Raw genomic sequence first — 15,430 nt, forward strand, 5'->3', positions numbered from 1 at the left:
CTCTCCCAGGCCCATGACTAGTTCATAGACAAAAGGTTTATACCAGGTAGTAACTAATGATTAAGCTTTTCAATCTGTTATTTTGATAATCCTGGAGTTAGTGTCTATCTCAGCGTGTGTGTTGAAAATTTAAAAAAAAAACAACAACACAAGTCTTAAGAGCCAAGATAGGTTTAAAGAATCCAGTTGTAGTTGCTGAAATATGGGGTATGTAGGCCCCCAGCTTTTATTTATTTATTTATTTATTTATTTATTTATTTATTTATTGTATTTTTCTGAAGCTGGAAACGGGGAGAGACAGACTCCCGCATGCGCCCCACCGGGATCCACCCGGCACGCCCACCAGGGGGCGATGCTCTGCCCCTCCGGGGTGTCGCTCTGCCGCAACCAGAGCCACTCCAGCGCCTGGGGCAGAGGCCAAGGAGCCATCCCCAGCGCCTAGGCCATCTTTGCTCCAATGGAGCCTCGGCTGCGGGAGGGGAAGAGAGAGACAGAGAGGAAGGAGAGGGGGAGGGGTGGAGAGGCAGATGGGCGCTTCTCTTGTGTGCCCTGGCCGGGAATCGAACCCGGGACCTCTGCACGCCAGGCCGACGCTCTACCACTAAGCCAACCAGCCAGGGCACTTTTATTTATTTTTATTTTTAATTTTTTTTTGTATTTTTCTGAAGTTGGAAACGGGGAGACAGTCAGACAGACTCCCGCATGTGCCCGACCGGGTTCCACCCAGCATGCCCACCAGGGGGCGATGATCTGCCCATCTGGGGCGTCGCTCTGTTGCAACCAGAGCCATTCTAGCGCCTGAGGCAGAGGCCACAGAGCCATCCTCAGCGCCCAGGCCAACTTTGCTCCAGTGGAGCTTCGGCTGCGGCAAGGGAAGAGAGAGACAGAGAGGAAGGAGAGGGGGAGGGGTGGAGAGGCAGATGGGCGCTTCTCTTGTGTGCCCTGGCCGGGAATCGAACCCGGGACCTCTGCACGCCAGGCCGACGCTCTACCACTAAGCCAACCAGCCAGGGCACTTTTATTTATTTTTATTTTTAATTTTTTTTTGTATTTTTCTGAAGTTGGAAACGGGGAGACAGTCAGACAGACTCCCGCATGTGCCCGACCGAGTTCCACCCAGCATGCCCACCAGGGGGCGATGATCTGCCCATCTGGGGCATCGCTCTGTTGCAACCAGAGCCATTCTAGCGCCTGAGGCAGAGGCCACAGAGCCATCCTCAGTGCCCAGGCCAACTTTGCTCCAGTGGAGCTTCGGCTGCGGCAAGGGAAGAGAGAGACAGAGAGGAAGGAGAGGGGGAGGGGTGGAGAAGCAGATGGGCGCTTCTCCTGTGTGCCCTGGCCGGGAATCGAACTGGGACTCCTGCACGCCAGGCCGACGCTCCACCACTGATCCAACCGGCCAGGGCAGGCCCCCAGCTTTGAATCCTTGTTCCCTGTGCAGATCTAAAGGCTTCCTCTCAGAATGAAAGACTCATTGCACTGACCCTGAGTCAAGCTGCAAACTTCTCAAGCTCAGTCTGTTGAAATCCTTGCTTAATTTGCATTTTATCCTTGCTAAAGAGATAAAGGTATACAACAAATAAAGATGCTTGAGGGATCTGAGGAACATCAGTCAACCTTCTTCCCCCAAATTCAACTCCTTGGCCTCTTGGGGCTCACTCGGGGCTCTTCTAGTCCTCAGACTTCGGACAGGATTGGGCAATTGGTAGGTAGGTGCTCAGACTATCTGCTATTGGAATGAATGGATAAATCACTTGTAATTGTCAAGGGTTTCATTTCAAAACCAAGGAGCAGAAACCATGTGTCTCCCATCCTAACACAATTCCTGCAAACCATTTTGGAGATGAAAGCGCCTCTCCACTTGGGCCCCCTCCCCTGTGTAGACAGGTACAGGAGCCCTGGAAGCCGTTCCTAGCATCCTCCTGATTGCTTCTCCCTCAGACCCTTGCCGTGACCTGAAACCTGGATGTGTTGTCTCACCTCTCCACTCCCTCATCTGCCAGTGCAACACTGTCTTCTCGCCAGGTAATTAAGGACTGTGAGGTATGCTTTAAAAACATGGCTCTGTATTATAAAACTCAGTTTCCACCTCCCTGACAGTCTTCTAAGGGTTAGGGAAGCTGATGTCTGCAGCTTTGGAGGAGGCAAGGTGTCTGCTATGAGATTTGATGGCAGGGGGAAAAGAAATCCCCCCAAAATCCATGGGTGATTTCCTTGCCCCAAATTCATCTGCATTTCAGTCTTATTTGGAAATCAAATGTTTATTATATTTAGCAGGTCTGAATATTGGATACTGGATTTTTTTTTTTATACTAGATTTTTCTTTTTTTTTTTTTTACAGAGACAAAGTCAGAGAGAAGGATAGATAGGGACAGACTGACAGGAGCAGAAAGAGATGAGAAGCATCAATCATCAGTTTTTCGTTGCAACACCTTAGTCATTCACTGATTGCTTTCTCATATGTGCCTTGACTGTGGGCCTTCAGCAGACCGAGTAACACCTTGCTCGAGCTAGCGATCTTGGGTTCAAGCTGGTGAGCTTTGCTCAAACCAGATGAGCCTGTCTATGCTCAAGCTGGTGACCTCGGGGTCTCGAAGCTGGGTCCTCCGCATCCCAGTCCGACGCTCTATCCACTGCACCACCTCCTGGTCAAGCTGGGCAGCTGTTTCTCAGGCTCCCACCCCTGTGGTTTGAGTTGTCCAGAGGGGGTGTTTCAGGGGTGCTAAGGTTCCTGCCTAGCACCCAGGGATTTGTCTGGAGGTGGTCTGTTCTGTGGGCCAAGCTGCCCAGTATGAGCCTGGAGCTGCTCCTGCCTCGGGACCTTTGCAGTGGCCAGTCTTCTGCGGGGAAGGCCCTCCCTGGGTGTCCCTGGGGCTTTTTCCACCTCCTCGGGTCTTGGCTGGGTGTCACCTTCCCAGTGAGGGCATCTCTGATTGTTCATATGTACACTGCTCTCATCCAAATACTCCCATCTCCCTTCCATGTTGTGTTTTCCTCACAGTAATTGTCACCGTATGACACACTTAACTCCTACTTGATTTCTGTATTTTGGGGCATCTCTCAGCCCCATTAGAATGTGGTCTTTTTGAGGACATGGGCTTGGTTTTGTTCTTTGCTGTCTCTCCAATGTCCAGGAGAGTGTGCTGCAGACAGTAGGTGCTCAGTGAACCATTGTTGATGAAGTGAATAAAAGCAGTATGGTCTCGAGCACTGCATTTGCCTTAAATCATTGAAGCTGTTGTGAGGTGCTGGCGGAGGATCTGCCGTTTCACATAAAGCATGTGATGGAAAAGCAGCTGTGTATGTTTTTGACTGTATTACATCATCTATTATTTCCATTTTCAAAGTCCCAAGTTCTTTCTATATTTCACTTGGATGTTGATTTCAGAATGACTGGTTTTTCTTTGTGACTCATGAGGTTGCGGTGTTTTGAATATACAACAAAGGGGAAAGTGAAACTTTAAAATGTGTAGTGCGCCTGACCAGGAGGTGGCACAGTGGATAGAGTGTCAGACTGGGATGCGGAGGACCCAGGTTCAAGCCCTGAGATCGCCAGCTTGAGCGCGGGCTCATCTAGTTTGAGCAAAGCTCACCAGCTTGGACCCAAGGTCACTGGCTGGAGCAAGGGGTCACTCAGTCTGCTGAAGGCCCGCGGTCAAGGCAAATATGAGAAAGCAATCAATGAACAACTAAGGTGTCGCAACGAAAAAGTGATGATCGATGCTTCTCATCTCTCTCCGTTCCTGTCTGTCTGTCCCTATCTATCCCTCTCTCTGACTCTCTCTCTCTGTCTCTGAAAACAAACAAACAAACAAAAAAACACCTTAAAATGTATGGTGCATGATTAACTCTCACTGCATTTCATTTCTGTATGTTAGTTTCTCCCTCCTGGCCATCACAGCGCCATCTAAGGTTGTCACCCCCCTGGACAGTGCCGCAGTTCTCCAGCTGCTCCCCCTAGACCCTCTGGGCAGGGGTCAAACTAGTGACCTTGGCTCGCTGGGACAATGCTCTCTCTACTGAGTCAGTCACCCAGCCCGGGCCAAGATTTTTTTAACCTGGTACAGCTCCCTCTGTGGAAAGCTGCTTCCTGTCGCTGGGCTTCTTTCTCTGCTGCTCTAAGGAGTGGCACAGGGTGTCACTGCACACAGGGCCTGCCCTACTGCTGAGTGCTTTGAGGACAGTCACTGTACCCTTGGGGTTCTTCAGGAAAGAGGGTAGAGTCTACAGCAGGGGTCCCCAAACTGCGGCCCCCTGAGGCCATTTATCCGGCCCCCACTGCACTTTCGGAAGGGGCACCTCTTTCATTGGTGGTCAATGAGAGGAGCACATCGACCATCCCATTAGCCAAAAGCAGGCCCATAGTTCCCACTGAAATACTGGTCATTTTGTTGATTTAAATTTACTTGTTCTTTATTTTAAATATTGTATTTGTTCCCGTTTTGTTTTTTTACTTTAAAATAAGATATGTGCAGTGTGCATAGGGATTTGTTCATAGTTTTTTTTATAGTCCGGCCCTCCAATGGTCTGAGGGACAGTGAACTGGCCCCCTGTGTAAAAAGTTTGGGGACCCCTGGTCTACAGGATAGATCAGGACCTCTCAAACAGGAACTGTCCTGTGTATTGTAGGGTATTACTGCATCCCTGCCCCTATGCACTTGATGCCAGTAACACTTGAACACTTTCTTCCTTCCCTGGTATGGCAACCCAGTGTCTCCAGACATTGCCGAAGGTCTGTGCCAGGGATGGGGCACAATTGCCCCAGCTGAGAACACTGGTATGGAATATGCATCAGGGTCCCCAAACTCCCTGAGGCCCAGACCTCATAGTATGGGCTTCCTACTAGTGGACTATACTTTGGTGTTGCCACGGTAGTTCCCAGGATGAACCCCACATAGGTCAGGACTGAACCCATTCCCATGTACTGGACACACATGCTCACCTGGGGAAGGAACTGTGGTAGCACATCTAGTCTGAGCAGGTGCTTTTGGGCTGGGCTGCTCTAGTGTCAAGCTTGAAGTCCTCTACGTCCACATGTGTGGACATGAAGCAGCACATCTGTCACTTAAATTCTGCAGAGATGGGCAGTTTGTAGTGCCATCTCTGTGACTCTTTCTGCCTGAATCATGTCCCACTGTCTGCCACCCCAACAAACACCATCAGTGACAACAAAATTCTCACTTTTTATCCTCCAAATTTCAGTGTTTTTCTCACCTACTCTCTCCTCTCTCACTTGCTCAGGTGTCCTGAGCATTTTCCATGACACATCCTCATGTATGGACAAGTGTCAGAGAGGGAAATGAGCAGGTTTTAGCCAGCGCAATGCTCTACTTGCTCCCTCCTCAGTGGGTGGCCTGGTGTTGCTCCATGTCACTGGATCTGTTGGGTTAGGGCCGTCCACCTGGTTCGCACCTGCACTCAGGGTTGGCCTAGCCCAGGTTGGGTACAAACCTCTATTTTCTAAAGGACAGTGCTCTCCTTTGAAAATCTGTTTTAGAGACCTTTTTATAACAAAAGATAACCACTTTGACAAAAAGAAAATAAAGCTCTCAGAAACCTGTGCTTATAAAGCAGAGTTTCGTTAGACTTAACCTTCTTGTTGTTCGGGGACTGCTCTCTCCGCACCGGGCACTTTGTTCAGTTAGCAGTCAGGAAGCTTGCGCTGAAGACAGCTTGCCTCGGTGAGTGCTCCTGCAGCCCCCTTCACTGTGTTAGGTCGTCTAAGAGCATTTGAGAATCAGCGTTGTCTGTTTGATGGTGGTGACACCCAGATCTCCAGTGCCTCCTTGTTTCCGTGGACTTGCAAACACCTGCTGTGCCCTGCCTCCTCAACCGTTGCAGCAGACCCTTTGGGGAACTGTGTTCTTGGATGTCACTTACGGCGCCTCCCAGTGTTGAGGTTCTGTCTGCTGAGGAGAAGCAATGGGCTATCCCCTCCCTGCTTGTGCCGGAAACCTTTATGACAGCTATGCTGGCACCTTTGCTGGATTATCTCTGGTCTGGAAGCATGTGATTCACTATGACATTTTTCCAGATCCATGAATCAGCCTGTCATATTTTGTTATTTAAAAACTTTATATCTGAGCCTGACCAGTGGTGGCACAATGGATAGAGCATTGTTGACACCCTAAGGCTGCCAGCTTGAGCACAGGCTACCCAGCTTTAGCATGGGATCATCAACCCGGGATGTCTATATGCCGGGCCTACACTCTATCCACTTAGCCACACAGCCAGAGCCAAAAAAAGGTTTTAAAAAGAAATCAGATTCTCTTAGCCTGACCTGTGATGGTGCAGTGGATAAAGTGTTGACCTGGAATGCTGAGATCGCTGGTTAGAAACCCTGGGCTTGCCTGGTCAAGGCACATACGAGAAGCAATGCTTCCTGCTCCTCCTCCCACCTTTCTCTCTATCTCTCTTCTCTCTCTAAATATTTTTTAAAATTTTATTTATTCATTTTAGAGAAAGAGAGAGAGAGAGAAGGGGGGATGAGCAGGAAACATCAACTCCCATATGTGGCTTGACCAGGCAGGCCCAGGGTTTTGAACCGGCGACCTCAGCATTCCAGGTCGACGCTTGATCCACCAGAGGTCAGGCAATAAGTAAAGTATTTTTAAAAATCAGATTTTCATAGATGTGTTTTACAAAGTCAGTCATATTCTCCCAATATTTCATTGATACATGTTTGGTTAGTTCCTTATATTTTCATACTTTGCCTGGAGTTATAATGATCTTAGCAGACTTTTAAGTAAAAGATGCCTGCCTCCACCTGGCTGTGTTGCAGCTTCGAGTCCTTGATGATGGCTGTCTGGTTGGGAGCAGGGATGGGGTGTGTATTCTGGGGTGACCCTGCCTGAGCCTGCCTGCCGTGTGGAGCTGAGGTTTCGACGGCACTGCGGGGGACGCCCATGCCCCTGCTTGTTCTTGCCATCTGCTGCCTCCCTTCTCCACCTCCGTGCTTGTCATGTTTGGGTTACAGGATGTTCTGTCTAGATTTGTTTTTGACTTTGTTATGTGTTTTGCGCATCTCAAGATGAGCATCTTGTGGTGGCTGAGCTGTCACCTGCTGCACACTGTTGATTACTTTGTGCCCACCTGTCTTTTTGTTCTTGGTGCAGGTTCTGCAGGACTGACTTCTTTCTAGCTTTCTGTGTCTCCTTTCCCTGTTTAGGTAGAGAGAGGGAATTTGTCTATTTTTATGAACAGATATATACACAATACAAGCAACAGCTTTGTATGGCTGCATTCCCTTAAATATTCAAACTTATAAAATTAAGCATTCAATTGTTATGTTATAATATTGATATACTTTTTTTCATCATCTGTATGTATTGTTATAGACTCAGTGATTTTTCCCAGTTTCAGCTTATTCCGATTAGCTATACGTACTGGTCTTTTTTAAGTGTTTACAGCATAAGTTAGCCAGTAGCAGCCCCTACAGGACAGTTTCCCTGCCCTTTCCTGCTTCCATAACTTGTGTAGGTACTTCCTTTTCAGACTCAGCAAAGGGTTCTTGCATCATATTGATTGTCTTTCTTCTGTTCCAAGACATGGAGTCAAGTGCTGTCCTGGGTTCTTTAACAGAGAGTACTATTAGAAACAGATCTGGGTGCTCTGAGTTTATTTCCTGTACTCCAGCAATCTGGTGGTGAGTAAGCTAATGATGTCACCACTAAAACACTTTGGGGTCAGAACTAGAAACTTTTTTTTATGGTTGTGGGTGCAACTTTTATGTATTTCTGAGTTGATGCTATCTCATCTCCTTTCTTTCTTTCTTTTTTTTCCAGAGACAGAGAGAGAGTCAGAGAGATGGATAGATAGGGGCAGACAGACAGGAACAGAGAGGGATGAGAAGCATCAATCATCAATTTTTCGTTGCGACACCTTAGTTGTTCATTGATTGCTTTCTCATATGTGCCTTGACTGGTGGACCTTCAGCAGGCCGAGTAACCCCTTGCTAGAGCCAGGGACCTTGGGTCCAAGCTGGTGAGCTTTTGCTCAAACCAGATGAGCCCGCGCTCAAGCTGGCGACCTCGGAGTCTCGAACCTGGATCCTCCACATGCCAGTCTGACACTCTATCCACTGCGCCACCGCCTGGTCAGGTTCATCTTCTTTCTTTTTTCTTTCTTTCTTTTTTTTTTTTTTTTTGTATTTTTCTGAAGCTGGAAACAGGGAGAGACAGTCAGACAGACTCCCGCATGCGCCCAACCGGGATCCACCTGGCACGCCCACCAGGGGCAATGCTCTGCCCCTCCGGGGCGTCGCTCTGCCGCGACCAGAGCCACTCTAGCGCCTGGGGCAGAGGCCAAGGAGCCATCCCCAGTGCCCGGGCCATCTTTGCTCCAATGGAGCCTTGGCTGCGGGAGGGGAAGAGAGAGACAGAGAGGAAGGGGGGGGGTGGAGAAGCAAATGGGCGCTTCTCCTATGTGCCCTGGCCGGGAATCGAACCTGGGTCCCCCGCACGCCAGGCCGACGCTCTACCGCTGAGCCAACTGGCCAGGGCCTCATCTTCTTCTTAATGTCCACCTAAACTTTTTTTTTTTTTTTTTTGTATTTCCCTGAAGCTGGAAACGGAGAGAGACAGACAGACTCCCGCATGCGCCCGACCGGGATTCACCCTGCACGCCCACCAGGGGCGACGCTCTGCCCACCAGGGGGTGATGCTCTGCCCATCCTGGGCGTCGCCATATTGCGACCAGAGCCACTCTATCGCCTGAGGCAGAGGCCACAGAGCCATCCCCAGCGCCCGGGCCATCCCTGCTCCAATGGAGCCTTGGCTGAGGGAGGGGAAGAGAGAGACAGAGAGGAAAGCGTGGCGGAGGGGTGGAGAAGCAAATGGGCGCCTCTCCTGTGTACCCTGGCCAGGAATCGAACCCGGGTCCTCCGCACGCTAGGCCGACGCTCTACCGTTGAGCCAACCGACCAGGGCCCCACCTAAATTTTTAACTGTATTTATACCCACATCTCTTCAATATTTCTATATTTTGTTGACAACTGTTCTGTTGTTGCTTTGTTAACAAATTACCAAATTGCTTTCCAGAAACATTTTAACAGCACAGGTTTACCATGCCAGCTGCAGTTACAGGAGTATACTTGCTTTTTTCTTAGTCTTCATTCTAGCCAGCATTAGGTGTCTCTGTGTATTGGAAACACATTTAATCATTCTTATTTATTTATTTGTCCTCCTAAAGTATACTATGCTGTCTCTGGTTGCTGTAAATCGTCTTCGAATACTGTATACATTTTTTTTCTTTTTTTTTTTTTGTGGCAGAGGCAGAGTCAGAGAGAGGGACAGACAGGAAGGGAGAGAGATGAGAAACATCAATTCTTCGTTGTAGTTTCTTAGTTGTCCATTGATTGATTTCTCATATGTGCCTTGACTGGGAGGCTACAGCAGACCGAGTGACCCCTTGCCTGAGCCAACGACCTTGGGCTCAAGCTGGTGAGCCTTGCTCAAACCCTATGAGCCCACGCTCAAGCTGGCGACCTCGGGGTCTCAAATCTGGGTCCTCCGGATCCCAGTCTGACGCTCTATCCACTGGCCACCGCCTGGTCAGCCTATACATTTTCATCTCTTGTTTACTTTAGGTGTTTTGGTGCCTATTCCTTGTTCACTTCTTCATTAAAAGTTTTAATAATTTATAGATTTGAATGAGTTCTTATAAAATTAATTAGTCATCAATGATACAACTCTTTTTATTTTTTGAGAGGGAGAGACAGGGACATCGGTCTGTTCCTATATGTGCCCTGACCGGGAAATTGAACTGGCAGCATCCATGCTTTGATCCCATCCAAGTACTAACCAGGCCTGACCCTGCTTAGCTTCCGAGATCAGACGAGATCGGGCACGTTCAGGGTGGTATGGCCGTAGACAGCCTCCATGCTTTGAGTTGATGCTCTAACCAACTGAGCTATCCACCACAGCATGCTTTTTAAAATTCAGATTTTGAATTTGTTTAGTGTGTAGGGAACAGTTAGTCTCTAAATCTGTTATCTTCCAAATTGTTTTTTGTTTGTTTGTTTGTTTTTGTATTTTTCTGAAGTTGGAAACAGGGAGGCAGTCAGACAGACTCCTGCATGCGCCCCCCCGGGATCCACCCACCATGCCCACCAGGGGGCGATGCTCTGCCCATCTGGGGCGTCATTCTGTTGCATCCAGAGCCATTCTAGCTCCTGAGGCAGAGGCCACAGAGCCATCCTCAGCGCCCGGGCCAACCTTGCTCCAATGGAGCCTTGGCTGCGGGAGGGGAAGAGAGAGACAGAGAGGAAGGAGAGGGGGAGGGGTAGAGAAGCAGATGGGCGCCTCTCCTGTGTGCCCTGGCCGGGAATCGAACCCGGGACTCCTGCACGCCAGGCCGATGCTCTACCACTGAGCCAACTGGCCAGGGCCTGTCTTCCAAACTGTTAACCAGTTACTCCACCACAGTTTTTTTTTTAGCTTATTTTTTTTTTTATCAACTATAACTTTTATGTGTAATTAGCAGTTCTTGAACTCTTCTTTCTATTAAGTTATACTTCTGTGTTCTAGGACTGCCAGGTTAAAATTTATTTTATTTTAATTTATTATTTTTGTGTAAGATGAAAGTGATGCTGAGCTGGTGACTTCGGACATGCCGGCCTTAGGCTGCCAGGTCAGCGGCGCTGACCCCGGTGCTTCTTGTGGCTCTTTCTTTCCTGTGCATCCTTGGTGTGCTGCTGGGAGTGTGGAGAGCAGGGGTCCAGCGCCGCACCCTCTTCACCTGCGGGGCCCACCTAGTAGTGGTGTTGCTCTTCTTTATTTATTTTTTTAAATTTATTGATTTTTAGAGAGGAAGGGAGAGAAAGAGAGACAGACAGACAGAAACATCAGTCTCCTTCTGTATGTGCCCCAGCCAGATATCAAACTGGCCACTTTTATTTGTATAGTGACAACACTCTAACCAACTGAGCTATCCAGTCAGGGCTGCCTGGTTAAGTTTTTATTTAGTTGTGGGATGCAGTGTCAAGCCAATTTATTTGTTCAAGCCCTAAGTCAGTGTCTTCCCATATACGCAGTCTTTTTTTTTTTTCTTTTCTTTTCCTTTTTTTTTATGACAGAGGGAGGGACAGATAGGGACAGACAGACAGGAAGGGAAAGAGATGAGAAGCATCAATTATTAGTTTTTTTGTTGCGGCTCCTTAGTTCATTGATTGCTTTCTCATATGTGCCTTGACCGGGGGCCTACAGCAGAGCGAGTGACCCCTTGCTCAAGCCAGCGACCTTTGGGTCATGTCTATGATCCCATGCTCAAGCTGCTGAGCCTACGCCCAAGCTGGTGACCTTGGGGTTTAGAACCTGGGTCCTCTGTGTCCCAGTCTGTCACTCTATCCACTGCACCACCACCTAGTCAGGCTTGTATACCCAGTCTTATATCAGCTATGGGTGGGTGAGCAGGCAAGGGCTTCTGGAACAATAGACATGGGGTGGTCACATGGTATGGACTGATTTCCTTTGTGAACGGGTTGGCGTTTAAGCTGGGCAGTAATGGGCAGGCTAACTGGCCGGCGGGTGGGGTGAGGAGTGTTGGAGAACCATGCAGTACTAAGGGAGGAGGGTGAGGGCAGATGGATGCTGGTGGGGGGGGGGTTCTGTAGGAAAGCAGGACAGGGAGAACTGGGATCTGAGCAGAGAAGGGTCTTGGGAGAGGAGAGCAGTGGCCTGAGCTGTGCGGCAGGGTGTCAGATGGTCTGCCTGTGCTTGGCATTTGTGTTTCAACAACATCAACGCTTTAGTTCATGCTATGAAGAGTAAGCTGTTTTGAGTCTTACCTCTTTTTCCTGTGTCCACCAGTATGACACCGTTCCTATTCAGTCCAGCGTGGTGTTATGTTCCTGCCCATCTCCATCAATGGTGAGGACCCAGACTGAGTCCGGCACGGCCCCTGTTGTTCCCAGCAGTGGTAGCAGGCAGGGCCCCACTATGGACAGCACTGCAGCTGAGTCCCGAGCAACTGCCAACTCGTTGCAACATGCCACGCAGCCACCACCGCAGCCTCGGAAGAAACGGCCTGAAGACTTCAAGTTCGGGAAAATTCTTGGTGAAGGCTCTTTTTCAACAGTGAGTACATGTTGTTGCTTGTGGAATGAATGTGTTTTCCTTGGACAGGCTGACCTTCTAGGCTCAGAGCTGGGAGACCCAGATACCAGGGTGATGGTCTTTCCTAAAAGGGGGTCTCAGGCCTCTGGGGGCTCCTTTCCTGTTGTGAAGGTCACTTGACACCAAGTAGATCTCGTGGCTAAAATGTCTCAGCCATGATTTTGTAGATGAAAGCTTTAAAAGCCATCCTTTGATCTTATTTTGTATTTTTTTAAAATACAGTCATTTTAGCCAGGTATCAGCTGGTTACATTTCATGTCCTGTGTCACATTGGCAAGGCTCTGGAAAGCTTTTCTGTTTCTTAGATTAAAAGTTGGTATTGTATAGTATCTCTTCAGGGTTTGGGGGGAAACATTTTTTTCCTTTTTTTTTTGTTTTTTTTTTGGGGGGGGGCCTTCCGGCAAACACCGGAAGACCTACTAGACAAATTCAAAAAGAGCTATAAGCACTGGGGGGAAACATTTAACAACCTTTATTATTTTTGTGAAATATATATATTTTCTTCCTTTCCAAGTGAGAGGAGGGGAGATAGACTCCCACATGTGCTCTGACCAGGATCCACCAGGCATGCTCCGTCTGGGGCCGATGCTCTGCCCATTTGGGGCCATGCTAACAGCTAAGCTATTTTTAGTGCTTGAGACAGAGTTTCAGAGGCTCCATGGAGCCATCCTCAAGTGCCCAGGGCCATTGCATTCAAACCATTCAAGCCATGGCTATGGGGCGGGGGGGGGGGGGGGGGGGCAGGGCGGTGAGAGTGGAAAAGCAGATGGTCGTTTCTTTGTGCCCTGCCCGGGAATCCAACCCTGGACATCTACACACCGGGCCAACACTTGACCACTGAGCCAACTGGCAAGGGCCTTATTTTTATATCTTTAAAAATATATAGTGACCAGTGGTGGCTCAGTGGATAAAGTGTCAACCTGGAACGCTGAGGTTGCCGGTTCAAAACCCAGGGCTTGCCTAGTCAAGGCACATAGGGGAGATGATGCTTCTTGCTTCTCCCCCCCCTTGTGTCTCCCTTCTCTCTGACTGTCTTTCTCCTCTCTCAAATGAATAAACAAAATCTTAAAAAAAAAATTTTTTGCCTCACCAGGTGGTGGCGTAGTTGATAAAGCATCGGACTGGGATGCCGAGGACCCAGGTTCGAGACCCCGAGGTCGCCAGCTTGAACGTGGGCTCATCTGGTTTGAGCAAAGCTCATCAGCTTGGACCCGAGGTCGCTGGCTCGAGCAAGGGGTTACTCGGTCTGCTGAAGGCCCGCAGTCAAGGCACATATGAGAAAGCAATCAATGAACAACTAAGGAGTCGCAATGCGCAACGAAAAACTAATGATTGATGCTTCTCATCTCTTCGTTCCTGTCTGTTCCTATCTATCCCTCTCTCTGACTCTCTCTCTGTCTCTGTAAAAAAAAAAATAAAAAAAAATATCTTGACACTTGCTAGAGTAACAGCCCCAGTCTTGCTGGCCTCCAGGTTCTTGTGTTCTCGGTTTCATAGACAAATATTATCCCGGCGTTGTCAAACACCCTCAGGGTAACTTGCTACCTGAGCGAGTTGTGCCTGTCTTGTGGTATTTTCCCTCTAAGTCAAAGAAATGAAGGTTCAAAGCAGCTGCTAGGTGGAGGCCTGAGTACCTGCTCCCCAGCTGGGGTACACAGTCTGAATCTGTGCCTTTGTAAACAGACGGCTCCCTGCCATCATGGTCTCCAAGCTGGGCCCAGTGTGCGTTGTGAAGACACCAGGTGGCACTGGGGGGCCCCGGCAGGGTTTCTGAACAGGAAGTCTTCCTTGCCTGGCCTTTGTGAAGAAACCTTATATGAAATTTGTTTCTCTTTTCTATTTCTGCATTTATGAAATATTTCAGAACACAAAGAACATAAAATATTATAGTTTATCCATGTTTTCAACATTGTTTTAATTAATGTTAAATTTTTTCTCCCCTTAAACTTTTAGATTTTTTTTAAATTGGCGGTTTTTGTTTAAATGAAAGAATTGTGCCCTTGCAATGAAAACCTACAATTGTGAGGACAGTCCGCAGTCCTCTGGTACTTACAGATTCTTTCAGGAAGAAGAAACTATTTTGAAGAGCACCTTGTTCTGCACGGCTTCTAACAATAGTCCAGTAAAAGAAAAGTGCTCTCCTTTTTCAACTTTATTTCATTGGACATTTATCTTGACTGGAAAGGAGGGTTTATTTGTGAAACTCTCCCTTGTCTGGCTCCCTGAGGATGATCATGATGCCCGATTATCGGCCATTAGCCTGAGTGGCATGGAGGAATGTGTCATGCCTTGTTCTGTGGAAGCGGGGCACTGCCTACCCCGCCCATAAGGAAACCTGCATGTGAAATGCTGAATTCACACAACAGAAAAATTGACATAACTATCCCCTTCAGAAAGGTTTTCATTAAACATTAGTACTCTAACAGTTCTTTCTTACTTACATAGCTAATGTGTGCTCCTGCGAAGAAATTTAATGTTGCATAAATACATAACCAGCTCACTCCCCCATCACTTTCCAGCATCTGAGAACAGTCCACACAGGTCCATTACTCTGAAAGGATCTTTGAGAGAGCTTTCCACTTGAGTATGCACAATCCAACCTCCTTCTTAGTGACTACAGGGCATTTCACCTGGTGCTTTTCCAAGGTTGCTTCTGATGAGTCTAGTGAAGAATTCTGTACTGGCATGTAACTCATACCCAGGAGCTGGATGAACCTGTGCGGCCTCCTGAGGTCTTCCCAGAAGGCCCAGGGATATCCCAGGAGTTGGGCAGGTTTTCATATGCTCTCTGGTCCTCGGGCTGTACCGCTGAAGGTGGCTTAGAGGCATTTGTACCACCTGGCAGCAGTAGGGGCCACCCAGCATACCACCAAACTGGGCTCATCGGGCATTTGGAAATTGGTGCTCAGGTTGCACCCAGGGTTGGTTTGTGTAGAAAGGTCTTTCCTGTGTTGTGTGATGCCCATTGGCTCTCTGTCCCCGCGGTTTGAGCACCAGACTCAGGTGTACCACACAGAGGACACAGCTGGGAGTGTGACCATGGCCTGTGATGAGGGAACACTACTCCCAGGAGTCACTGTTCGCAGGCCACATGGACAGAATTGTCCCTTGTGTTCTCGGTATGGTGTCTGAGAGTGGCAGCAAATGAGATGTGTGGTAACAATTATTTGAAAAAGCCCAAAGGGAGAAGGGGCAACTTTTAGCATGCACATATACTGAGGACATATTCTTTTTTTTTTTTTTTCCCTGAGGACATATTTTTAAAATTATCTTTTTAAATTCTTTTCTTTTTTTTTACAGAGACAGAGCAAGAGTCA

The 15,430-nt window shown here is 48.3% G+C and overlaps 1 protein-coding gene and 1 non-coding gene across 3 annotated transcripts in view; one reads left to right on the top strand and one right to left on the bottom strand.

Annotated features, from left to right (window-relative positions):
* The window catches only part of PDPK1 (3-phosphoinositide dependent protein kinase 1), a 79,283-nt gene that overhangs the window by 22,429 nt on the left and 41,424 nt on the right, over nt 1-15,430 (top strand). Inside the window, exons 2-3 of one of the 2 annotated variants that reach the window (XM_066275190.1) lie at nt 1,942-2,025; nt 11,808-12,074. In XM_066275190.1, the coding sequence (XP_066131287.1) occupies nt 11,865-12,074 (210 nt within the window). In that variant the 5' untranslated portion in view covers nt 1,942-2,025; nt 11,808-11,864. The remainder of the gene's footprint in view (nt 1-1,941; nt 2,026-11,807; nt 12,075-15,430) is intronic. The other variant, XM_066275189.1, reaches the window with a different exon arrangement.
* LOC136337046 (U7 small nuclear RNA) lies at nt 12,502-12,564 on the bottom strand. The gene has a single exon (XR_010731762.1). It is a non-coding gene; the product is annotated as a U7 small nuclear RNA (small nuclear RNA).

Source organism: Saccopteryx bilineata, chromosome 4 (genome assembly GCF_036850765.1).
Source record: "Saccopteryx bilineata isolate mSacBil1 chromosome 4, mSacBil1_pri_phased_curated, whole genome shotgun sequence".
In the NCBI taxonomy this organism is placed as follows: domain Eukaryota; kingdom Metazoa; phylum Chordata; class Mammalia; order Chiroptera; family Emballonuridae; genus Saccopteryx; species Saccopteryx bilineata.